Source organism: Chiloscyllium plagiosum, chromosome 4, assembly GCF_004010195.1.
Source record: "Chiloscyllium plagiosum isolate BGI_BamShark_2017 chromosome 4, ASM401019v2, whole genome shotgun sequence".
Lineage (NCBI taxonomy): Eukaryota > Metazoa > Chordata > Chondrichthyes > Orectolobiformes > Hemiscylliidae > Chiloscyllium > Chiloscyllium plagiosum.
Window position 1 is genome coordinate 15,259,645 of NC_057713.1, and position 25,644 is coordinate 15,285,288.

The window sequence follows — 25,644 nt, forward strand, 5'->3', positions numbered from 1 at the left end:
ATGGGGCCAAATCAAACCTGTCATCTCATGTAGCTTCTGAGTGCCAGTAGACGCCAAATGCAGATTCTGCCATCTGCTGTTAAAGGTAGCTATTAAATAGTCTTTGAAAATACTAACTTCCCATTCTTCAGAAGCCTCCTGATGCTTTGAAGGAACTGGGTGCGACAAGCAATATCCATAAGCATTGTGACGTGAACTAGTATTGACTCACCATGCAAAGATATATTGGCTGTCACCTCTAACAGAAACTAAAGACAATGTCAGAGGTTGCACTGTCACAGTCCTGTATCATTAATATGTAATCTATTCCCATAAAAGGATGTAATGTGAATGGATGACTTGGCACAACAAATCTCTGCACTTTTTTCAACATTTTCCCCTGAAAGTTAAAATAGTTTAAATCAGGGGGAATCAGTCCTAAACAGCTCAGATTTCCTTTCAGCTCAAAAGAAAGGGTTAAATAGACAACAAAGTGGTTGGGTATTTGAACCTTCAGGAGAGGATGTTTCATGGATTTTCATATGAATGGTAGTTTGAGGATAATTGAGAACAGGATTCACTGAGCGAATATCAACCTAATCTCAGAACTGGTATTTAGAGGAAGCAAACAGCAAGTTTTTCAAGGAAGGTGGCTGTGTAAACAACATTTCGCACTGAATTTCAACTGAAGGACATGTCAAGTTTTATCAATACCAACCAATAGCAGCTTGTAGTTGGGTTGAGAGTTGCCACCAATTCTCCTTGCTGTGCTAAGTGCAAGGGCTTATCTAATCAACAATAGAAAAGGATAAACCACTCAGCTCTTAACAGCAAGAGTCACTTGGCTCAATAACAAGTTAAAGCAACCTTATACAACAGCCTACTTAGTGTTACTGAACCTAACTAGATTCTATAGTTCATTCTGTATCATGGCAGGCTTTGATTTAAACTGTGAAGTAAATTAACCAGTTTATTTTATTCAAAATAACCAAGTCAAGCAACAAGTTGAAAATTGTTGAAACTACTTCAATCATAAAATATCAATCAAGTCACAGTCAATCCATGTTTTAATCTCAAAATTCTATAGTTTCATGTACACAGAATAGGAAAGCAGGTGTCCGTCTAAAATGTGCAGAGATGAGTAGATTTATCACCGGTTTATATTCCTACCTGTGAAAACCATTCCTTTTAGCTACTGAATATTATCAGAATATACTCAAAAGATAAACTTTGAAGGTCCATTTGTTTAAAAAAAAACTCACTTACAAATTATAGATAATTTAAATTTAATAAAATAATGGCATTAACAGAACTTAAATAGGAATATTCTTATTTCTGAAAAGTTCATGGTATGTTTATTTTCAAAATTAATAACCTGTAATGAACTGCCAGAGGAAGTGGTAGAGGCAGGTACCATTGTAGCATTTAAAAGACATTTAGATAAGGACATGAATAGGAAAGGTTTAGAAGAATGTGGGCCAAATGTAGGCAAATGACAGGAGTTTAGTTTGGGAAACCTGGTTGGCATGGATGAGTTGGATGGAAGGGTCTGTCTCTGTGCTACATGACTCTGTGACTCCAAACCCAGTTTGTTGTTACTTACTAATCTCTGCAACAACTTGAATTGAGGAGTTCAATGGTTGGGACTGTACTTTCTGTGTTTAACATTGATTTACTTATGTTCATCCATTATAGATATTACATTCCATGTCTCTTAATTCCAGGACTGGGTAGTACTTCATCTCTCCATTCCTTAGAGGGAATATCCAGCAGGTCCATCGAGAAAATCCTGGGCAAATTTAGCAAAGATTTTCAATGTCACCACGTGTTGAAGCACCTGTACAATGGAGCCAGGATAACTGTGCAAATGCCCCCTCAGGTAGAGAGCCACTGGGTCTCTACAAGGTGAGTAAACAACAATAGTCCATTGATATGAATAACTGATAGCATAAAATTCTATTAAGTTAAGATGACTTCCACTTTCTAGCTATTGCATTCCCAGATAAGGTACAAGAATCTCCCCATGTTTTTCTATTTTATCAATACTTGTAGTGTTATTTCCTCTCTGAGACAACTTCTCTTATTCCTCATTTGCTGTATGTATGCCATTCCTGATTGTATCTTCCTCCTTGTATCCATAGTTTATTCAAATTAAGGCACTTTTCACCATTTCATTCTCTCATTCACATGACCTCTAAGCTACTAAATTTTTTCCTGTTAGAATCTATCTTGTTTTTAAACATTCAATCACTTACTTGCTATTTCCTGATCTAAAACTCTGTGGGAAGTTAGGGAAGTGATTGCTAGGCCCCTTGCTGAGATACTTGTTTCATTAACAACCATTGGTGAAGTGCTAGAAGACTGGAGGTTGGCTAATGTGGTGCAATTAAAGGTGATAAGGAAAATCCAGGGAACAATAGACAAGCGAGCCTTATGTCAGTGGTGGAGAGGATTCTGAGGGACAGATTTTACATGCATTTGGAAAGGCAAGGACTGATTAGGAATAGTCAACATGGATTGGGAAATCATGCCTCACTAACTTGATGGAGTTTTGATGGAGATCGATGAAAGCAGAGTGGTAGACTTTGTCTATATGGCCCTCAGTGAGGTTTTCGACAGGATTCCACATGGTAGACTGGTTAGGACGGTTACAGCACATGGAATCCAGGGGGGCTAGGCAATTGGATACAAAATTAGCTTGAAAATAGGACACAGAGGGAGGTGGGAGAGGATCGCTTTTTGGACTGGAGGCCTGTGACCAGCGGTGTGCTACAAGGAGCAGTGTTGGCTCCACTGCTTTTTGTCATTTATGAAAATAATTGGATGTTGTAGCTATACAGGATATTGATGGGGCCACTTTTAGACCACTGCATTCAAAGATTTACAAGGACTGGACGATTTGAGCTATATAAGAGGCTGAATAGGGTGGGGCTTTCTTCCCTGGAGTGTTAGAGACTAATGGTGACCTTGCAGAGGTTTATAAAGTCATGAGGGGCTTGGATAGGGTGAATAGCCAAGGTCTTTTTCACAGGGTAGGAAAGTTCTAAACAAGAGGGCATAGTTTAAGGTAAGAGGGGAAAGATTTAAAAGGGACATGAGGGGTAATATTTTCTTGCAGCTTCCCTGGAGTGTTAGAGACTAATGGTGACCTTGCAGAGGTTTATAAAGTCATGAGGGGCTTGGATAGGGTGAATAGCCAAGGTCTTTTTCACAGGGTAGGAAAGTCCTAAACAAGAGGGCATAGTTTAAGGTAAGAGGGGAAAGATTTAAAAGGGACGTGAGGGGTAATATTTTCTTGCAGATGGTAGTTTAGGTACAGAATGAACTGCCAGAGGAGATGGTGGGGGCAAGTACAATTACAAGGCATTTGGATGGGTACATGAATAGGAAGGGTTCAGAGGGACACTGGCAAATGGGACTAAATCAGTTTAGGACATCTGGTTGGCACAAACGAGTTGGACTGAAAGGTCAGTTTCCATGACATATAACTCTATGATTCTCTGACTTTACTCACCTATGGTCTCCACCTAATGTGGTGAGATTTGAACCTCAATCGTCAGGATATTAACCTGGGGCTCTGAATTACTGCTCCAGTAATATTACCACTATGCTTCCAATTTATGCTGTATGAATAATTTACTTAATACTTAACTCAATACCAGTCTTCGGATAGAAGCAACTGTCAGTTATTATTGTAGTAGAATGTTGCATCTCCAGCTAAGGAGAAGCAAGGGAAGTAAATTTAGATAAGCAATAATTCGAGAAGTATTGATAAGATAAGAGTATTTCCCAATTCCAATTATTGCACATGTTTAACAGTCTGGTATGAAGTCTTTCTTGACTATATTTTATCAGAAGCGAAGAGAAGGAGAAATTTGAAATCAAACTGTTAATTGTTCATATAGTAACATTAGTATCTTCTACCTTTTTAATATGCCATAGCACGTTTAGCTAACAATTAAATGTAAGAAATTGGACAACAAAAACCACATAAATCAAACATATCAGTGAGTAAATAAAGTGCAAAGAGTAGGCTACCCAACTAGAAATGCCAATTAGAATCAGAAACAAAATTCAAAAGTTAGAGGTGAGTTTATTAAAATATCTAAAGTGCACAGGTCAATTGCAAATTAAGTTTAGTGCAGATGAGCATAAGTGTTTTAGTAAATTAGTATTGTTATACCTGATTCTATGCATACCCACTCCTGAGGAAGGGCTTATGCCCAAAATGTCGATTTTCCTGCTCCTCAGATGCTGCCTGACTGGCTGTACTTTTCCAGCACCACAGTCTCAACTCTGATCTCCAGCATCTGCAGTCCTCACTTTCTCCTCTAAACATACCTAACCAAAGCATAAACAATAGAGTATGAAAAGACATAGCAAAATAGTCAAATATATTAAAGAAAGTTATGATCCATCTGAACAGTGCTCTTGGCCAGAAAAGACCTTGTTTCGGTAATCAAGGCAGAATTTCTAATGCATCATGGTCAAGTGCTTGATCCCTAGTATAAAGGACCTGATTTATGAGAAAGGACTGAAGTAACTGGGCTTTGCAACTAGTCAGAGAAGGGACCTTACAGAGAGGTGTATCAAATGGTTAAGAAAATGGCAAAAAGGGATCCAGAATGCTACTTTAAAGTCATTGGTTGAATAGGAAGTTATGGATAAAAAGTAATTTTAGGACTGTCTTCAAGATATTTTTAAAATAAAGACTTAGTTGCAGAATAAATTTCCAGAAAGAATTGCAAATGGAATAATACTGGAATAATTTACAGAACAGTGAAGAGCTGTAGAATGGATGAATTACAAAGGGCCAAATGATCTTTGCCATTTGTAATCATTGTTATCTTGTCAACATCCTACAGATAGAGTCATAGAGTCATATACAACACAGAAACAGACCCTTCAGTCCAACTTGACCATACCAGCCAAATATCCTAAATTAATCTAGTCCCTTTGCCAGCACTTGGCCCATATCCCTCTAAACCCTTCCTATTCATGTACCCATCCAAGTGCCTTTTAAATGTTGTAATTGTACCAGTCTCCACCACTTCCTCTGGCAGCTCATTCCAGACATGCACCACCTTTGCGTGAAAATGTTACCCCTTAAATCCCTTTTAAATCTTTTCCTTCTAACTCTAAACTTATGCCCTCTAATTCTGGACTTCCCTAACTCAGGAAAATACCATGTCTATTTACCCTATCTATGCCCCACATGATTTTATAAACCTGTGTAATGATGCTTCAGAGAAAATAGCACCAGCCTATTTAGCCTCTCCCTATCGCTCAAACCCTCCAATCCTGGAAACATCCTTGTAACTGTTTTCTGAGCTCTCTCAAATTTAGCAAACATCAAAACATTTCTTTGTTCAGTTGATGAATTCATCAGTACTCAGTAAATGTGTTTGTTGGGTTAGGGTTAGGGAGCTTCATCCACTGAAGTGGAAAGTTTTCCCATATTCTGTACAGTAATGGTACTGGTTACTGTAGGGTCAGGTATAATATAGATCACACTCAGATTAATGTCATAATTTGACTCTTGGCAACTGAAAGCACAATTGCTAAAGTCGTAGCAATTGAAGTCTAGGATGTGCAAAGGCTACAATAGGAGGAGTTCTCAAACAGCTGTAGGGCTGGAGAAGATTACAGAAATTTGGAGGTCTTGAGGCCAGGATGGGATTCGAAAACAAGCATGAGAATTTTAAATGAAGGTGTTGCCAATTGTGAACCCAATATCAGGTTTTTGGAGGGTGGCAAAAGGGAGACAATGGAGCAAGGTGTTGGTATAGTCAAATCTAAAGGTAACCAGAGCATCCATGAAGATTTCAGTAGCAGATGAATTGAGACAACAGATTTGTATGTTGGAACAGAGGTGGAAATAGACAGAATTGGTGAGAGGGTGGGTACACATGTGTCAGAAGCAGTTTTTAGTCAATAATAATTTAAACATTCTGGTTCCACCTGATTACCAAGGAGATGAATCTATTTCTGCCAATGTTAGTTTATTGTTTAAGAGTATGAATTGTCTTACTGTTCTATTATACTGTTCTCGGGCATAACTCTGTAATACAGATGCTGAAAACAGTTCTCTCTAGATTGTTAGTATGACAGAAATACAAAAACTTCTTTTCTCTACACTGCTCTCGCAGTGCTCTTTAATTACGCCTTCCTTCCATCCAGATCTCTCAAATACGACAGCATTTTTTTTTACTGAGTCAGCTCCTGACACATTGTTGTTAGGACAAGGGAGTTGACTGATTTCAAAAAGAAGGACAAACACACTTGGATTTCTATCACAAACATCACAAAATAACCAGTTAATGAAACATCAAGGAGCAGGAATAGATTTTATTCCTGATGTAGATAGACAATGCAGATGTAGGTTTTAAAAGAGAGAAAATAGAATTTAATTTATTAAAGTTCATGCTGAAAATGTAAATTTTTCAAACAACTATCAAGCTTTGTAAATTGTGCTCAAGCCAAAGGTTATTGTCTGACGATGGTGAAGCTAATTATCTTCTCTCTGCAGTTGCGAAGTGAGACCGGGTCCTGAGTTCATTACCAGATCCTACAGATTTTATTCCAACAACACATTCAAGGCTTATCAGTTTCATTATGGAGACAACCACTGCACACATCCCACCTACACCTTAGTGATCAAAGGAAAACTCCGATTGCACCAAGCTTCCTGGATCATTCGAGGAGGAACCGAGGCTGATTACCACCTTCACAGAGTGCAGATCGTCTGCCATAACAAGGTGACAGCTGAGGAGATGAGCCTGAAGCTGAACGGATCATGCCCAGGGTTCATACCAGGAGAGAAGGTGTGGGAGCCGAACGTGAGCTACAACCTGTGGAATGATGATACCGGGTGCAACTGTTTCCGGGCTCTGAACTTTGCCATGCACGAACTGCAGCTCCTCAGGGTCGAGAAGCAGCACCTACACCACAATCCTGAGCACATGGTGCAAGAGCTCTTTCTGGGGGATATCCACACAGATTGGTCCCAGAGAATGTATTACAGACCCTCCAGCTATCAACCTCCACTGCAGAATGCCAAGGTAACTCTAATTTCCTGACTCATAGAAATCCAAGTGAAGTTCACTGTTACCTAGAAATACCTCTGTTAACCTTCAGTGTAGTTTCCTCATAATTGCCAGTTCTGCAGAGTTTCCTCTGCATATAACTTTATCATTTATTTATTTCTATTGTTCTTGCGTTTGAGCATTAGTACCAGGAGAAACATGGTGGCCAGTAGCAAAGCATTAACTTTTGGTAGTGTGCAGCTTGTGTCTATCACTGTTATTGGATAATATCATTGAACTCCTTACCTTAGATTACCCTGAGCTCAAAGCCCCTTTAAGTAATAATCTGGATCCAAATTACTTCTATTGAAGGCTATTGTTAATGAATTAACATTGAATAAATACTTGAAGAGAAAAAATACAGAGTTGTGGGGTAAAGAGTGTTAATTGGGATTAATTGTATCGCTTTCACTGGGTCAGCATGAGCACGATGGCCCAAATGGCCTCCTGTTTTGTAATCCTCTATGATTCAGTCATCTTACTTTTTTTGTTCACTTCTTCAAACACTCCATGTTAGGTCATGCTGTTAGCTTAAAACAATCTTTTTTAATGTCACACCATCTCTGAATAGAAGTTTGGAGAAATAGAGGTTGCAAGATTTTTGCCAAAAGTCAACACCGAATAGAACTCAGCATAAGGATAACAGATGGCAGGAGTCGTACAGCCAAATTTCAGGATCATGTCTTGAAAGTTGTTCAACGAATTGAAGCCCAGTAATTCCAGAAGCCCAGAATGAAAAAAATGCACTTCTATTTGAAATACCTGGACTTCTCCATTAACAGCCCTATTCCCTTAAGTTTGTGCCAATAAGTACCAGTTACTTTATCACCCAATATATTTATGCAATGGTTCCACTTGTTCAATCTGCTGAATACAAGTCAGCTTTCCATTTGGCTTGGGAACTTCTCAATGTCCAACTTTCCCTGTGTCCAACTTTCCCTATGTCATCTTGCATTATGATATTTCATTATGAATGCATACTCCTCTTTGTTTTACCAACTTTAACACTCCCACTATCTTCAAACAATGCACTTTATTTCCTTGTCTATCCTGATCTAAAATATACTGCTTAAGCATTTCCTTATGTAGATTGCAAAACCATAATTATACATTGTCTGTTGCTTGAAGACATTACAGCTTAAGGATCATGTTAGGAAAATGAAAGTTAAAATTTACTCATGATTGAAACAAAACAAAGCAATGTTAATCTAGCAGATTCCCTAATAAATAATTTCAGTAAAAGTCTAAAGAATTGTAGATGCTGTAAGTCAGAGACAAAACTGCTGGAAAAGCTCAGCAGGTCTGGCAGCATCTGTGGAGAGAAATCAGAGTTAATATTTTGGGTCCAGTGACCTTTCCACAGAACTGAGTCACCGGACCTGAAACGTTAACTCTGATTTCTCTCCACAGATGCTGCCAGACCTGCTGAGCTTTTCCAGCAATTCCCCCTAAATACTGTCAGTATTTCAACTTCTGCTCTGAATGCCATTTTTATGTTGCTTTCTTACATTTTCAAATTCATTGTCTATCAACTTGTATGGCAGCAAAGAATGTTGGCAAATTGTCATTAAAAGTGACCAGTGTCCGCAACAATCAGACTTGGCACTCATTCACTTGAAGAACTATAAATAGGCAGCAAGAAACATGATCAAAGTTTCTCAAAATAACACATAGAGACCCTCAATATATAATACTAAGTTAAAAATCACACAAGACCAGATTATAGTCCAACAGATTTAGTTGGAAGCACTAGCTTTCGGAGCGCTGCTCCTTCATCAGGCAGTGCTCCAAAAGCTAGTGCTTCCAATTAAATCTGTTGAACTATAACCTGGTGTTGCGAGATATTTAACCCCAGTCCAACACCGGCATCTCCAAATCATATATAATACTAGTTTATCCATTTGACCCAGATGCAGGAAACTGAAATCATAAAGTATGTTTACATTTTATTTCCACAATGTCTAATTTTTAATCTTTTATATATCCTAATTAAGGATATATATAATGTCATTATAATGTTGTAATATATTTTCCATCAATATATTCTAGTACAAGTATGGCAAAGGTGCTTAGAGGTAAATTTCTAAAGGAAATCTTTGACAAAAACTAAGTATTCCTGTGAGGATCCATTCCCAGTAATTTACTGACTTGCATTTTCCTGTCATATTGAAAGAACAATGGATCAAGGAGTGAATGCACCATGTAATGTGTTTACAAACCTTATTCAATAGGAAAGCCCAGAGTCTATGACACATGCTGAATTAAACCTGAGTTATGGTTGGAATAAGCAAACTATCCTTCACCTCCCAGGTTGAGAAGAAAATAAATGGGAAAATAATATAAGTTTCTGGTTTTGATTATTACTGACTCATCATTGCTTGGAAATTGGACTCAGTTTGAGGAGAAGGTCTACCTTGGAAGCAAATTCTATGATCTATTATCTTTCACATCTTGAAAGATGCTTCAAAGAAAACCAAATAAGCGATAAAGGAGTTTGAGCTTAGAAAGCTTTTTGTTTAGGGCTGGTTATGGCTTCATCAATGAATGGAAGCAAGAAATTTTCGTTAAATCTCTCCTCAGGGCACTTGACAACATCATCTAGACATTCATAATAAAACATCACTTGATTCATACAGCTTCTCAATGTCCATCTGACCTATGATTCAGGGCAGAAATATGAGCATTTTTGCAGAAAGTAAAGCACACCGCATGAATTTATTGGTCAACAAGACACGCAAGGAAGGGCCCTAAAGAGATTCTTCATCCAGGACTTCATGCATTTGATGTAGTCGGCCTTTCCTATTACAGAACTGCATAAATGATTGCACAAACTGCACAAACTTTAAGACTACCATGCACTTCATTAATTTGATATCAAACACATTAATGTTTTCAACACAGCACTTGCAGCATGTAAGTGACTGTCAACAGCAGGTTGAGGGAGGGACTGTTTAAGAATGGATAAACAATGGACGTAAATACTGAACTTAGGAACATCGAGAAGAGGGACAAGAATTGGTCATCTAGCCCCTTGAGCCTGCTCCAGCACTCAGCCAGATCATGGCTGATCTTTGACCTCAACATCATTTTCCAGCACTACTCCACATCTTCTGGTATCTTTAATATTCAGAAGACGATTAATTTGTGTCATGAGCATATTCAATGACCTTCAAAATCTCCTGATGTTTCAGCTGCCAAAGATTTCTGTCAGGGAAGAAATTTCTCGTCATCTCATTGTTAAACGGCTTGCCCGTTATTCCGAGGCTGTTTTGCTAGGTTGTATATTTCTAGCCAAGAGAAACATGTTTCCTACGTATACACTGTTGAGCCCTGTAAGATGTCTGTATGCTCCAATGAGATGACCTCACATTCTTCTAAACTCTTATTGGAACCAAGGGTTATGGGGATAAGGCAGGAACAGGATACTGATTGAGGATGATCAGCCATGATCGTAATAAATAGTGGTGCTGGCTCGAAGGGCACAATGGCCTGCACCTATTGTCTATTGGTCCTCCTGTCCTCTACCACCCTCAATGCTGATTATGATTGGAGGCAGCTCATGTGGAAACATAAGCACTATGACAGATCTATTGTACCAAATAGTCTAAATACAACACATTTAGTTCAGTTCCACAAGATGACCAGAAAAGATTTTACATATGAATCGATATCAATTACAGGAATTCCAATGAGACATTCCTAAATTGAAGCACCAATTAATGTCATTGATAATTATCCAATGGGGCCAATATCAGAGGTGCTGTCCATGATCACTCCAAAATACTTTGACAATGATCAAGTGCAAATGGGTATGGGAAGCTCTTAGTGAAGAATTTAAATGATTTGAAGAAACTAAATAACAGCAACTTTATATTGAGCCAGCACTTTTAACATAGTTAAATGTCCCAAGATGCTTCACAGGCATACATTAAAACAAAGTATGAGACTGAGTCACATAAGGAGATATGAGATCAGATGACCAGATGTTTGGTTAAAAAGCTGAGGTTTAAGAAGTGTCATAAAGGGAAGAGAGAGAGAGGCAGAGGAATGTAAGGAGGGAATGACAGAGGCTTGGGCTGAAGGAATGGCCAACAACAGTTGGAATATTAAAATTGGAAATGCAAAAGAGGCCAGAATTAGAGGAATTCCGATATCTTGGAAAATGTGGGAGTGGAGGAGATCACAAAGATGGAGTGTCGCTTTGGTTGAAGCATTTAAACAAGGGTGAGAATTGTAAAACCAAGAAGTTGCTCAGCTGAGAAACAATGTAGGTCAGAGCACACTGGGGTGAGAGGGAAATAGAACTTAACAAATGGCTTTAAAGGACAAATATACTTTATTCCTTGCTATAACTTTAATTTACAATCATTGAATATAACTGTTTCCTTCACATCACCAACAGATTATTCTTTACATAGAAAGGGTTTAAGAAAAGTCATTGTTGTCACAGAATAGTAATTTGAAAAACATATCCAATTATAATTTGATTTCATAGTGGCTTGATACATTAATGAATAATACCACAGATGGAGTCAAAATACATGCACTGTTTATTCTGAAATCTTCCACATGCTGAATTCTTAACCATCAGCAAGGTCACCAGTGAAAGTAACTTATGCTCTTGCAGCTAGTTTAAAGAGTGCCCTCGATCTGGGAAAGTGTATCTCTGAATTTGTTTGGTGAGTGGTTTGCAATTTGAGAACTGCAACTCAGGTGAAAAATTCTTTTCCAAAACATGCCGGAATGGAAATTAATCGATGGAACGATCGGCTTAGTGCTAGCAGCCAACTTGACAGAGCTCCCAGACAGTGACGCTGAAATAGTACCAGGTGGGATATGAAACTCAATATCTAACACTTGCCTGGCACTAGTCAAAAATTTATAATGAAGCACCAAGGTTTAGGAAAAGAGGTGCTTTCTACCCTGCAAGCAGTCATGCTGCATTAGATTTGCACAAAGACCATCTCTGTAGCAACCTAGTTTCCATCTGCAGCAAAAGAAATATATGTGGTGCAGATGGTCTGCTCTGACTGAGAAACATGGGGCTTCATGCAGCAGTGAGTCAAGCTGACGAAAACAATGAATCTCAGGTTCACTCAATGCACAGTGATGGCTTCATTTAGCTAGCTCCCTTCAATCAGGATTCTTGAATTTGCTGTTACATGTATAATTTGTTTGGTAAGTCATTGCATGAGAAATATACAGGCATTTTGTTTTTCCATTATCTGTTATGTTGCTGCTTGTGGAGCTGTGCAGGGAAGAACTACCTGACCCATTCCTAATCACTGTCCAATGTGATTTACATTGGGTGATGACTGAATAAGACATGGGTTCATTCTAATCCGTTTGATTAGAGTATGCTGAAGCTCACATACAATGAAAGGACAAGGACTGGGGAGTAACAGCTGTGGAATTGTGCCCTGTCCATTAACTTGTAAAATAATGTTAAAACAGTGACAGGAGAATCAATCGCATTTGCTTCTTGCCCCTGCTGAAAAGCGAGTTTTTACAGCTGTGAATAGAGATAGCATAGATCTTCTCCAGCAACTTCTGTTTTTGTTTCTGATGAACAGCATCCGCAGTTGGTTTGGTTTTTATTTCGAGATAGCATTGGTCTGGTTCTGATAGTCTCCAGATGTGAACGGAGCTGCACACCCACTACCGACATTTACATTTACAGAATGAACATACAAACTTCAGGAGAGATAAGCAAAAAAAAAAACTGCTCAAGAATAGATGGCTGAAGAGGTGAATAAATCATCTCAGAGAAAAACAGCAAATGCTGGAAAAACTCAGCAGGTCTGGCAGCATCTGTGGAGAGAAAGCAGAATTATCAGTTTGGTTCCCATTGTCAGACGAACAAGTCGGTCATCAGCAAACTAGATCAGTTTCCTGTAGCAGCAATGTTCGTCCAATGTTCCAGAAAATGACCAGCAGGTTTTTGTGTATATTGTTCAATTGGACTCAATAGCAGATTAAGAGTTGTTTAAGAAAACAAATCTTTGACATGGAAAAGGAACTCAGGTCTCATTGAGGACAATTTTGTGAAGATGTAGATGTGCCACGACAGATCTAATGAGAGGATAAGATCAAGAATACAATTAGCAAGAAAGGAAAAGGTGGAAGCTTCAAGGTAAAGAAAGGCCATGTTACCTTATACTCACAAGAGACAGAAGGAAACCACATGTTCCATTTTAATAACCAGTAATTGGATGTATTTTGAATAAAATCTCATCCAAAGTGATCCCATAAAATAGCAGAAATTTTAGCCAAACAGTTTTAGCCAAACTGTCTCTCTGGTTACTTACTGGAAGGTTTAACTCCTATTTTAAAGAAGTTAGCAACCCTGTTATTACATGGAGCAATGAGATAGGATTTTTCTTAGCATTGCTTTTCAGCATCTATGTAGGCATGAGAAGAAATTAGATCATAGGTTCCCAAACTGTTTTGTTTTAGTTACTGCTTAACTTCAATTACTCAATGATTCAAATGTCTGCGGCTCCATCCAAGGATAAATAAGATTAAAATCTGCTGAGTTCAGAGAAGATTGTACTTTGTCCATGGTGTAGGAAGTTGCTGAATGTTTTGAGAGCCTGAGGTGGATTATTATAACAGATCATGGCATACAGGAAATGGAGCAGAAGAGAGGGCAAACTGATGGGAAACCCTGAGTTCATCAAAGGAAAGGGAGAGGATGAACCAGCTGGCATCATAAATTCTCATGTGAATCTAATGACATTATCTGGCAAACAAACTTTTAAAAGTCCTGCTTTTAATGAGCCTGGAACTTGGCAAACTATGACTTATGTACATAGACTGCTAACTCACTCCCAGATCTCATTTTGAGACAAGCTCTTGTGATAAAATGTTTCATATAAACATGCGTTCACAAAAAAAAGTCTTTACTCAGAAATAAAGATAAGAAAAATGGTTCTTTAAAGTCTGAGATTCTTGCTGTTTCCCACAGTCTATCAACATGGAAGCAGGTGGTGATGATTCAGCCAAAGCTATTTTCAGTCTGTCATCTACCACAGTTATTATAAAAACTTTATTTGAATTACTAGACAATTTAAAGTTGTGCTTAAAATGGCTACCTGGAGTATTTTAATATATTTGAATTGATTTATTCTGGTCATAAATATCTACGTACAGTGAAAAGCTTTGTTTCACTTGCAGTACAGGCAGATTTAATACAAATAAATTTTAATTCAACTTGATGGGTAATTCAATTTTTAGACTAAATCAACTTTGAATATAAGTAAACTGGATTGATTTTCTTTTACTTTGACTATTTAAGTCCTCCTGAGATAATAAAAAAAGTCCATACATATCACACCTTTCATGATCACCAAACACCTCAAAGCACTTTACAGTTGGTGAAGTATTATTGGTGTAAGTATTGTTACAATCCCTATAGAGACAGAAACCTTTTACAGTGATGTGAATTACACTTGACTGACTCAAAGGGCCACATGAAAATATTTTACATTGAAGGTTTCACAGTAAAAAAACACACTGAAAATGACACTAATCAGTAGGCAAGAAATAGTGGATTATAACGGGATCTTGACCAGATGGGCCAATGGGCTAAGGAGTGGCAGATGGAGTTTAATTTAGATAACTGGGAGGTGCTGCATTTTGGGAAAGCAAATCTTAGCAGGACTTATACATTTAATGTTAAGGTCCTAGGGAGTGTTGCTGAACAAGGAGACCTTGGAGTGCAGCTTCATAGTTCCTTGAAAGTGGAGTCACAGGTAGATAGGATAGTGAAGAAGGCGTTTGGTATGCTTTTGTTTATGGGTCAGAGTATTGAGTACAGGAGTTGGGAGGTTATGTTGCGACTGTACAGGACATTGGTTAGGCCACTGTTGGAATATTGCATGCAATTCTGGTCTCCTTCCTATCGGAAAGATGTTGTGAAACTTGAAAGGATTTAGAAAAGATGTACAAGGATATTGCCACGGTTGGGGGATTTGAACTATGGGGAGAGGCTGAACAGGCTGGGGCTGTTTTCCCTGGAGCATCGGAGGCCTTATATAGAGATTTATTAAATCATGAGGGGCATGGATAGTGTAAATAGACAAGGTCTTTTCCCTGGGGCGGGAGAGTCCAGAACTAGAAGGCATAGATTTAGGGTGAGGGGGGAAAGATATAAGGGGCAATATTTTCATGTAGAGGGTGGTACGTGTATGGAATGAGCTGCCAGAGGAAGTGGTGGAGGCTAGTACAATTACAACATTTAAAAGGCATCTGGATAGGTATATGAATAGGAAGGGTTTGGAGGGATATGGACCGGGTGCTGGCAGGTGGGACTAGATTGGGTTGGGATATCTAGTCAGCATGGACGAGTTGGACCGAAGGGTCTATTTCCATGCTGTGCATCTCTAAGAGAAATAATAGTGTCCAAACAGTGTCCCCTCCACAACTTGGTAACATGATCAAAAACCTATATTATACTGCACTCTTTGCAGATTGTAGTCATTACAGGAAACATTCCAAAGTTACTCATAGCTTCTGATGGACCCACTTTCCACACTTCACAGACTCAAACCAATTACCAACAGCAATCCCCTGCAGATGATTCCTTCTCCTTGCCTTCTCCAAGGATGAATCTTTCAGTCTTCTTAAATTTCTTTGGATTCTGTCTCTTTGACCAGAGAACATTCTCCTACCTGCATTCTTCCTGGTGACTAACAGACACGAGAGCATTCCCTGGCTGTTTCCAACATCTATGCTTTCTATATTCTGCTCCTTCCTCTTCTTCTGAGACCCTTCTTCTCTCTGTACCCAGGCTTTGTCTCTTGTGCTCCTCGGATGCTGCCTGACCTGCTGTGCTTTTCCAGTGCCACACCTGTCGAATTTCTCCTGCATCTGCACTCCTCACTTCCTCTTTTGAGAGTCAGTAAGTAAGCAATGTCCCTTTACATTTGGATGTTAAATTTGGTCCTTAGGTTTCAATAGGAATTTAGTCGGTTTCCTCTCCTGCCCAACTGTACAGCCCCTTCCCCCTGGCCATCCCCATGCTAACTAGATCTCTTTAGTTTATCTCTGTGCAGAGATAAATGGAGGTTACAAGCTCCACTTTACTTTTAATTAAAACAAGAGTTTAAAACACGACCATCTTGTAAAACCTCACATTTGTAACAGTGTGTCATAATGTAAGATCTCTGGAAGTCAATTTGCACACAGAAAGCACCCACAAAGTACAATACGGTGATGACTTGGTAATCTGTTTTTGTGAGTGTTTGGGGAATAAGGATTCCCTTGCTCTTTTCCAAAATGGTGCCATTCGATCTTTCACATCCACCTGAGCAGGCAGGTAAGTTTCAGTGAAAGGCCTCATCTGAAATGTGGTGTCTCTCTGAAAGTATCGCACTCTATCAGTGCTGCATTGGTGGGGTAGTCTTGAGTTTTGTGCTCAATGGTATGAACCTGGTTTGATTTGGGTCAGGTGGAATTAATACAGTTCTTGCATTATGAGGAGAGTATTTCATACCTACATAAAATGCACAAAAGTTTTGTTGTCTGATAGTTTTGTAACTAATGATCCATCGTCAAATAAATGTACCAATACTCAAAGTCTCTTTGACAAAGTAATCAGACTGGGCACTACTGTAAAAATGAGACAGTAAATCAAACAACTGCATTTACTGAATTTAAAACAAGAATTTTGTGCGAAGTATTTTATTGAGTCCCTCTTTGGTTAACATGCAGATTTATTAACTTAGTCTAAAAGTCAATGAGCTGAGTATTAAATTTGCGGTATTTGTTCTATAGCTTTTGTAAGTCTGCTAAAGTTGTAAAGTAGTAATGAAATATGCATTGACTAAAGTTAAGCCCCAATACTATCTAATTTGATAATTTGTCATTTAGAATTGCTACCTTATGTCATTTTCAGAACCACGATCATTCGTGCATGGCCTGTCGAATAATCTACCGATCAGACGAGCATCACCCTCCCATTCTACCTCCGAAGGCAGACCTGACTGTAGGACTGCACGGCCAATGGGCGAGCCAACGGTGTGAGGTCCGGCCGGAGGTGCTCTTCCTCACCCGGCACTTCATCTTCCATGACAACAACAACACCTGGGAAGGGCATTACTACCATTTCTCGGACCCTGTGTGCAAGCATCCAACATTCACCATCTACGCCAAGGGCCGTTACAGCCGAGGCATCCCTTCAACTAAAGTGATGGGAGGAACAGAGTTTGTGTTCAAAGGTAATATCAAAATGATTGATTAATAGTTCTAATTGTGACCCTTATTCAGTTATAGGAATCATTTCTTCTGTCCTTGAGCATCACATCCCCAAAACAGACTGCGCTTAGTTTCCACATTCATACTATTTGAAATAGCCATTAACTGTTCAACTCTTCAGCAATGTAGTTATAAAGATGTTAAACAGATGTAGATAAACCTTGCAGAGTGCACATCATATGCACTGCTTGTAAGTGGCACCATGTCTTCAATTGTCCTGCCCTAATTCTCCTGCCATGGGTCATCCACAAAGCACATTGAAGGGTAACAAGGTGGCTCAGTGGTTAGCACTACTGACTCACAGCTCCAGGGACCAGGGTTGATTCCAGCCTTAGATGACTGTCTGTGTAGAGTTTGTATGTTCTCTCTATGTCTTATGTGCGTTTCTGCCAGGTGTTTCAGTTTCCTCCCACAGTCCAGAGATGTGTGGATTGGCCATGGGAAATACAGGGATGGGTGGGTCTGAGCAGGAAGGTCAGTGCAAACACGAGCTAAATGGCCTCTTTCATATTGTAGGGATTCCATGATTCACATTGCCCTTCCCGCAGAAACTTAAAATGTTATTCAATTGTTTGTGATGTTAGCCAAAATATTTCTCTCATTTTCATGTGGTTTTATGAACAATGAAGAAAGTCTTTGAAGAAAATTTCAAACTGTTTCTCTGAACAATTCTGAAATATTTCACTGGGCTGCTTAATACATTTCCCTCGATTTTCTCTTTCTGGTCACTTAAAGATAGTCCTGAAATCACGCTTTCACCTTGAGCAAAGAGACTGTAAACATAACTTCATCTTATCCAATGGCTAACAACGCATTGTACCCGTGTCCAACAGCACAAGGCTGAAGATTGCAGCATGCCATAACAATGCTAACGTTGCATTGTGAATGGTTAAGCGTGCATGATCGGCATATAGAGGGGCTGCCAAAAATCTACTGTAGCTGGCATTCAATCTAACAGAGCAATAGAATGGCTGGCTTTTACTTTATCTCACAATGCAGGCATTTAGTTACTGGAAGCAAAATGTATTCATAGTTTGTGACATGTCCAAGTGGCCCTTTCCAGATGAATTCCTATTCTTACAATTCAAACCACTCCCAAACTTTATTATAATCCTGCTACTTAAAGTGTAAAATGATTTCACAAATGCTAAGATTATGTGCACAACATGGTCAACTCCACTACTTAACACTTTTGTTTTTCGACCGTAGCTTTAAATACTATATTTGAAATAGGCGCTGTGAACTGCATTATAAACGTTCCTGCTGGGGAGGTTTGAATGTGGTGGGATGGGGCGATGCCCACTACAATTTCATCAGCAACTAAATCACCAGCTGATGGACAGCCCCTTTTCCCTGGCAGAATTGTCCCTGACCTTTCTCCCACATGCTTCACCAAATCCAGCTGCTACTCTTTAGGCTTGTTAAATTGTTTCATTCGGCGGCTTGTGAAAATTTACTGATCTGGTCTTTGAGTAAACAAGTATACATCTTGGAGCTGTGGAGAAGCCTTTTGCACTGGACAACAAAGAATATTCCTGCAAGTGATGAATTGTAGAATGTCTGTCTATATACGGTAGTAGAATGATTATCATGATGAGTATGTCACAGGGCTTCTTCATGGATCCAATTTGCCACATGTATACCCGTGCCAGTCAAAACAAAAATCACGGGAGGTGTGTACACAATGTTAGCTGTAAAATGTGTTGTTAAGCAGAGCTAAGCTATACTGCTAGACGTTGCTTTATTCCCCCATAGTTTGTCTATTAGTTCGAGAGTCCTTTGTGCACAGAGTAAATGTATGCATTTTCGTTCTTCAGTTTGTCATGGGATGTGGGCATCTTTGGTAAGACCAGCATCGGCTGCTCATCCTTAATTGAACTGAATGCTTGTTTGAAAATTGCAAGGCATTTAAGAGTCAACCACATTTCTGGGGTCTGGAGTCACATGGAGGCCGGCTAAGGATAGCAGATTTCCTTCCCTGAAGAATATTAATGAAACAGATCAGGTTTTATGACATTGGTTCCATTGTAACCATTAAGGCGAGCTTTATAACCAAGATATATTAATTAGAATTACGTTTATTGCACTTGTACTCAAGTACAGGGATACAAGGGTACAGTGAAAAGTATACAAAGTTACAATTCCTGGCACCATCTTGGGTACAGGTACAAAATTGCATGGTGGGATTTGAAACAATGCACCTGAACATTAGCCTAGACCTCAGGGATTGCTAGTCTAGTAACATTACCATTCTGCTTCAGCCTGTCTTGAATTCCTATGCGTATGCAATAAAATAATAGTAGAGGAAAACTAAAGTCACATTTAAAAGCATCGCGCTTCACTGGGTAAATTAATCTCTATTGTTGTAGTAAAGATAATTCTAACATCAAATGATATGAACTGTACCCTGGAACCTTCTGAGTCTGAAAGTAGAGGCCCGAAATGGGACATTTTCTAATTGTTGCAATCCCCTCCCTTTGGAATCAGAAAACACATTGAAACCTGCAAACCTTCTCAACATTAATAACGGTATCTGTTAATAACTCTTCACTGAGCAAATGTAGATGGTATACTTTTATTGACTGTTTTGTGTAATGTTCTCAAATTTCGTTCCAGTGAACCACATGAAGGTAACACCAATGGATGCTGCTACTGCATCTCTCTTGAATGTCTTCAATGGAAATGCATGTGGTGCTGAGGGTTCCTGGCATGTGGGAGTGGAGCAGGATGTCACTCACACCAACGGCTGTGTGGCTCTAGGGATACGCCTCCCTCACACAGAGTATGAACTCTTTAAAATGGAGCAAGATGCTAAAGGTCGATACTTGCTGTTCAATGGACAAAGACCTAGTGATGGATCCAGTCCGGACAGGCCAGAGAAGAGGGCTACATCTTATCAGGCCCCTTTAGTTCAATGTGCTGCAGCTACAGTGGGATTTGATGAATCAGTAGAAGATGGCAAACAAACCAGATCAACCAACAATGGATCCAAGATAAATGAGCACTCTGTTGTATTACTGTGTATTTGTGCATTGCATTCAATGATCAAGCATATCTTCAGCTAAGCACAAGCTCGTCTTCCTATGGTCTCTATGATGGAAAACTCTGACTAGGATTACTTTCTCCATGCAGACAGTTCATTTATTTGATGCACTTCAATGCTGAAGTACTGTTCCTCCATTTGAAGGCATCACTTTGATGGTTTTCCACATTGAACTCTCTCCAGTCAATTTCAGACATGGAACAAGTAGCATCTACTGCACAACCGTAATAGCACTTTATTACAGTAGAAGATTTTATCTGGCACGCACTGTAAAAATGTACATAGTTTGCCAAGTATATTCAAGCTAGTGTCATCTGTGGCATTCTCCTCCCAATGCCTATACGCTTCAGGTAACTCGAGAGGATATTTGTATTGGTAAATTGAACTAGTTTTTGTATATTTGAGTCAATTATTTCAATGTACAAGATCTGGAGTTGTAAAAATGAACTATTGGTAAAAGTTAGAAAGAAACTATTGTATTCCTTAAACAGGAACAGCAGTAAAACAAAATGGCATTAATTAAGGTAACAATTAAGAAAATACTGCTTTTACATTTTATTTTTCTTTACATTAATACAAGTCAATATTTGTATCATTTCTACAAATAATATTTCTGCTGTGGGTTAAGTGTGGCACTTGTTTATCAGTTACTTTGTTAAAAACTTAGGTGTAGGTGACATTATTTATATATCAAGCCACCAGATATTGTTTTTATAGTCTGGTTTTAACTTCTGGCATCATTAATTTTCTTACGATTTTTAGAAATCACATATTTTTGAGAAGTGCCTTTCGGCAATTATATAAGTAAATCATTATAATGTTGATTAACTCCTGTTTGATTTAAAAATTCTTGTCTATTTCACTGTTCTCTCTTTCTACAACATTTCAACAGAAATCACAAAAATGCTTCAGGTCAAATCAATGTGCCTGATGCTGTTCTTAAATTGCAAATGATATTTCATAATTACACCATTGAGAATATTATTGAAATCATATTTAATTTATGACAATTCATTGGAAAACCTTGTAATAATGACATAAGATAATAGTAAGCGGTGTGAGAGTAGACCATTCCGTCCATAAGACCAGAGACAGGAGTAAAGGAAGGCCATTCAGCCTATCACATCAGCTCTGCCATTCAAAGAGATCTGATAATTCTCAACTTCACTTTCCTGCCTTTTCCCCATAATCTTGATTCACTCCCTGATTAAAAATCTCTCTCTATCAGCCTTGAACATACTTGATGACCCAGCCTCTCAGCTCTGTGATAAATAATTCTATAGATTTACTACCCACTGAGAGAAGAAATTTCTCCCTTTCTCCGCCTTAAATGGGTGAGCTCTTATTCTGAGATTGTGGTCTAGATTTTCCTAGAAGGGGAAACAACCTTTACTTATCTACCCTGACAAGTCCCCTAAGAGGCTTGTATGTTTCAATAAGGGTGTCTCTCATTCCTCTCAACTCCTTTGAGTACAGGCCTAACCTACTCAACCTTTCATCATAAGACAGTTCCTCCCTACCTGGTATCAGCCTCGTGAACCTCCCCCAGACTGCCTCCAATGCTAGCATATCTCACCTGAGGTAAGGGGGCTCCTAACTGTTCACAGTATTCTAGGTATGGTCTGACCAGTGCCTTGTATAGTCTGAGCAAAACTTCCCAACTTTTCCATTTCATTCCCTTTGAATTGAAAGCAAACATTCCAATTGCTTTCCCTATTACCCTCTGAATTTGGATACTCGCTTTTTGTGATTCAGGTACAACAAGGCTACTCAAATCCGCCTGTTCCATAACTTTCTGTAGTCTATTTAAATTTAAATAATATTTAGCTTCTCTATAATTCCTGCTGAAATATGTAACTTCACATTCCCCATGTTACTTTGAGATTGTTTTACTATCCATTGTGATCATATCTTGTCTTACCCTACAGCTTCCTGCATTATCCCAAATCCCCATTCACTCAATGTCAAAACGTTTTCATATTTACAATGACCGAATACGATAGAAATTCACAGTTGTCATTTTAAAACTAAATGGCCAACTCTTTATTCCAAGATTATGATCCTTGATTCTGGACGCCAGAGTGAGGGAATCATCCTCTCAGAATTTACCCTGCCAAGCTCCTTAAGAATTTTGTGTGTCTTAATTTTTTTGATCCCCATTCTGCAGAAGGCAATCCCCTCAATGTCCTCATCCATTACTCTAGTAAAGCCTTACTTTACCTCAAATCCCTGGAGAGTTATCCCCAGCACTGCCTTGACAAACTCCTGAAAATCCTATGGCACCAGTGCAAGCATTCTCTTCCCCAGGCCAATATCCCCGGTGTTGAAGTACTAGTCATGTATAACTGACTGCAGTGGGCAGGCCACATTGTCCATGTGTCCAATAAGCAAGGCTCCCTAAGCAAGTGGTCAACTCAGAGCTCCACAGAAATAAGTGATTTCTTGGAGAGATGAGAAAATGCTACAAGAACACCCTGAAAATCTCCCTAAGCAAGGTGACATCCCCATCAATCTAGACATAGAATCCCTACATTGTGGAAGCAGGCTATTCAGTCAATCGAATTCACACCGTCCTCTGAAAAGCATTTCATCCAGAACCCCTTCATCTCCCATGGCTAATTTAGCTAGCCTGCACATCCCTGAACATTATGGGTAATTTAGCATGGCCAATCCACCTAAGCTACACATCTTTGGATTGTGGGAGGAAACCGGAGAACCCAGCAGAAACCCACGCAGACACGGGGAGAACGTGCAAACTCCACACAGACAGGCTCCCCGAGGCTAGATTTGAAACGGGGTACCTGGTGCTGAGGCAGCAGTGCTAACCACCGAGCCACCGTGCGGCCACACATGGGAATTGCTTGCCGTACAACACACAAATTGAAGAAGCATCAGCAAAGATACCAACCACTTTGAGCTTCACTGAGTGGAGCACGTGAAGACCAAATGCAAGTGACAGAAAGAGCGCGCACAATCCAAGGCATCCTACACAGCCGCCTCAAACACCACCTTTCCCAGAGACAGCAGAGTCTGTTACTCCACAGCCACCACAGAACCAAGCTCCTGAATTTGAATTCGAATTAGCTTTTATTGTCACATGCATCGAATGAGTGCAGTGAAAAGTTTGTATTGTCGCCACTTTGGTGCCATCTTATGTACAGGGTACCTAGGTACAGAATACTTAAGTATGTGTTACAGACTTGAAAGAATTACTAATAAAAGTTCAGCATAAGAATAAAGAATAAAGAAGTTTTCTTTTTATAAAGGACTCAATTTTTAGTCTTTTCACTAAGTCCATGCCAGCCTTCAGACCACCGGGGCCAAGTCTCTAAACCACGCTGGCTTCAAACCCTCCAGGTCTCACTTGGGTCCCCAAGAGCCTGGCCTCTGGACTTTGCTGCCTCCGTGCCAGCCTGGCCTGGGATTCGCTTGGACTTGCCAACCCAAATGCTGGAAGTAGAAGCACATCACCATCACTAAGGGACTGCCGGAGAAGACTAAAGATACTGCAAATCATTTGAAATTTTTTTTAAATCTTTTCAGCACAAAATTACAACAACACGTTCGATTAATTCTTGCTTCAGCTTTCAATATTCGAATGTAATTGCCAACTTGCAAAGCTGCATTAACAGTTTCAGCGTTATCCCATCGTAGTACCAACTCATCCATCAAAAGCCAAAAATGCTGAAAACACTCAGCAGGTCTGGCAGCCTTTGCGAAGGGAGTCTCAGGGTTAATGTTTCAGTTCGGGGAGACATTAGAGATGTGTGATAGGTTTTAATCGAGTGGAAGAGGGCAAAGGATGTTGCCGGGACTCAAGGGACTGAGTTATAGGGAGATGTTGGATAAACTGAGACTATTCTCTTTAAAGCATAGGAGACTGAGGGGGGATCTTACAGAGTCTCATCCAGTCACAGAGTTTCTGTCTTACCTTCGCTTTTAGCACAGACACAAAGCCAGGAAGCTTGTCTTGGTTGTCAGAAGATGAACATGTTGATGTACAGCACAGCACTGTGGTTATCTCAGCCCCAGCACCATGTGCCAGCAGTCTATGTAACAACAGCCTTTGTATATGCTTCAACCACACGGCCAGCTCACAAAAACAAAAGTGAGCAGTCTTCGATCAAGTCAAGATACCCTTCAGTTTGAGGCTGTCAGATAACCTGGATGTGAGGTACTGGAGAAATATTGATGGCAATTACCCTGACAGTGCCAGAAAGGTGATTGACCACCTTCCTATAGTGCTAGGTGTTCCTCCAGATGGCTGAGACCACACCAGGGTGGTAACCTCAGGCAAGCTCCTGTGCTGATCCTGGGAAGAGTGATAACCATCCTCTGGACCATCCAGGTCCCTGTCTGGAAAGTGGCGTGCCAGTTTTCCCTTCTCCACATGCCTAGGGAAAATATCAGGAACCGTGTCGGTAAGCTGTGGACTGGCAGTGATTGACCAGGAGCACAAATACCTTTTAAAGATGGTGCCAGTGCCAAGGAGCTGGCCCATCCCAGCTGTACAATGGGAGAATCCAGCTGGATTCAGAGAGAGCCAGGTTGGTAGTCAATGAAGTGGGTGTGACGTGAGAAAACTCATCAGGCCTGACCTTTCCTGACAGCCTTTCTTAAGTAACGGCGCCACATTAACCAACCTCCAGTCTTCTGGCACCTCACCCATGGCTGTCATGGCAGAATGCAGGAATTGGCAAGTCATATTGCAGCTTTATAGAATTTTACTTGGGCTACGGTTGGCATACGTTTGGCATTGTGTGTACAGTTCTGGTGATCACACTACCAGAAGGATGTGGAGGCTTTGGGGAGGGTACAGAAATGGTTTACCAAGATGTTTTCAGGTCTGGAAGGTATTAGGTATGAAGAGAGATTGATGGCATTTACCCTGACAGTGCCAGAAAGGTGATTGACCACCTTCCTATAGTGCTAGGTGTTCCTCCAGATGGCTGAGACCACACCAGGGTGGTAACCTCAGGCAAGCTCCTGTGCTGATCCTGGGAAGAGTGATAACCGTCCTCTGGACCATCCAGGTCCCTGTCTGGAAAGTGGCGTGCCTGAGGTTTATTTTCACTTGAACGTCAGAGGCCGAGAGGCTACTTATTGGAAGTTTACAAAACAATGAGAGGCGTGGATAGAATGGATAGTCAGAGTCTTTTCCACAGGGTAGAAATGTCAATTACTTGGGGACATAGGTTTAAGGTAAAAGGGAAAAGGTTTAAAGGAGATATGAGAGCAAGTTTTCTTTTTAACACAGAGGCTGGTAAGTGCCTGGAATGC

The 25,644-nt window shown here is 39.8% G+C and overlaps 1 protein-coding gene across 2 annotated transcripts in view; it reads left to right on the top strand.

Annotated features, from left to right (window-relative positions):
* The window catches only part of LOC122548867 (protein APCDD1-like), a 43,950-nt gene extending 22,758 nt beyond the window's left edge, over nt 1-21,192 (top strand). For both annotated transcript variants that reach the window (XM_043687755.1, XM_043687754.1), the window contains exons 2-5: nt 1,704-1,884; nt 6,509-7,040; nt 16,963-17,284; nt 19,938-21,192. In XM_043687755.1, coding sequence (XP_043543690.1) covers nt 1,847-1,884; nt 6,509-7,040; nt 16,963-17,284; nt 19,938-20,386 — 1,341 coding nt within the window. In that variant the 5' untranslated portion in view covers nt 1,704-1,846 and the 3' untranslated portion in view covers nt 20,387-21,192. The remainder of the gene's footprint in view (nt 1-1,703; nt 1,885-6,508; nt 7,041-16,962; nt 17,285-19,937) is intronic.
* Nucleotides 21,193-25,644: the final 4,452 nt, after the last annotated feature.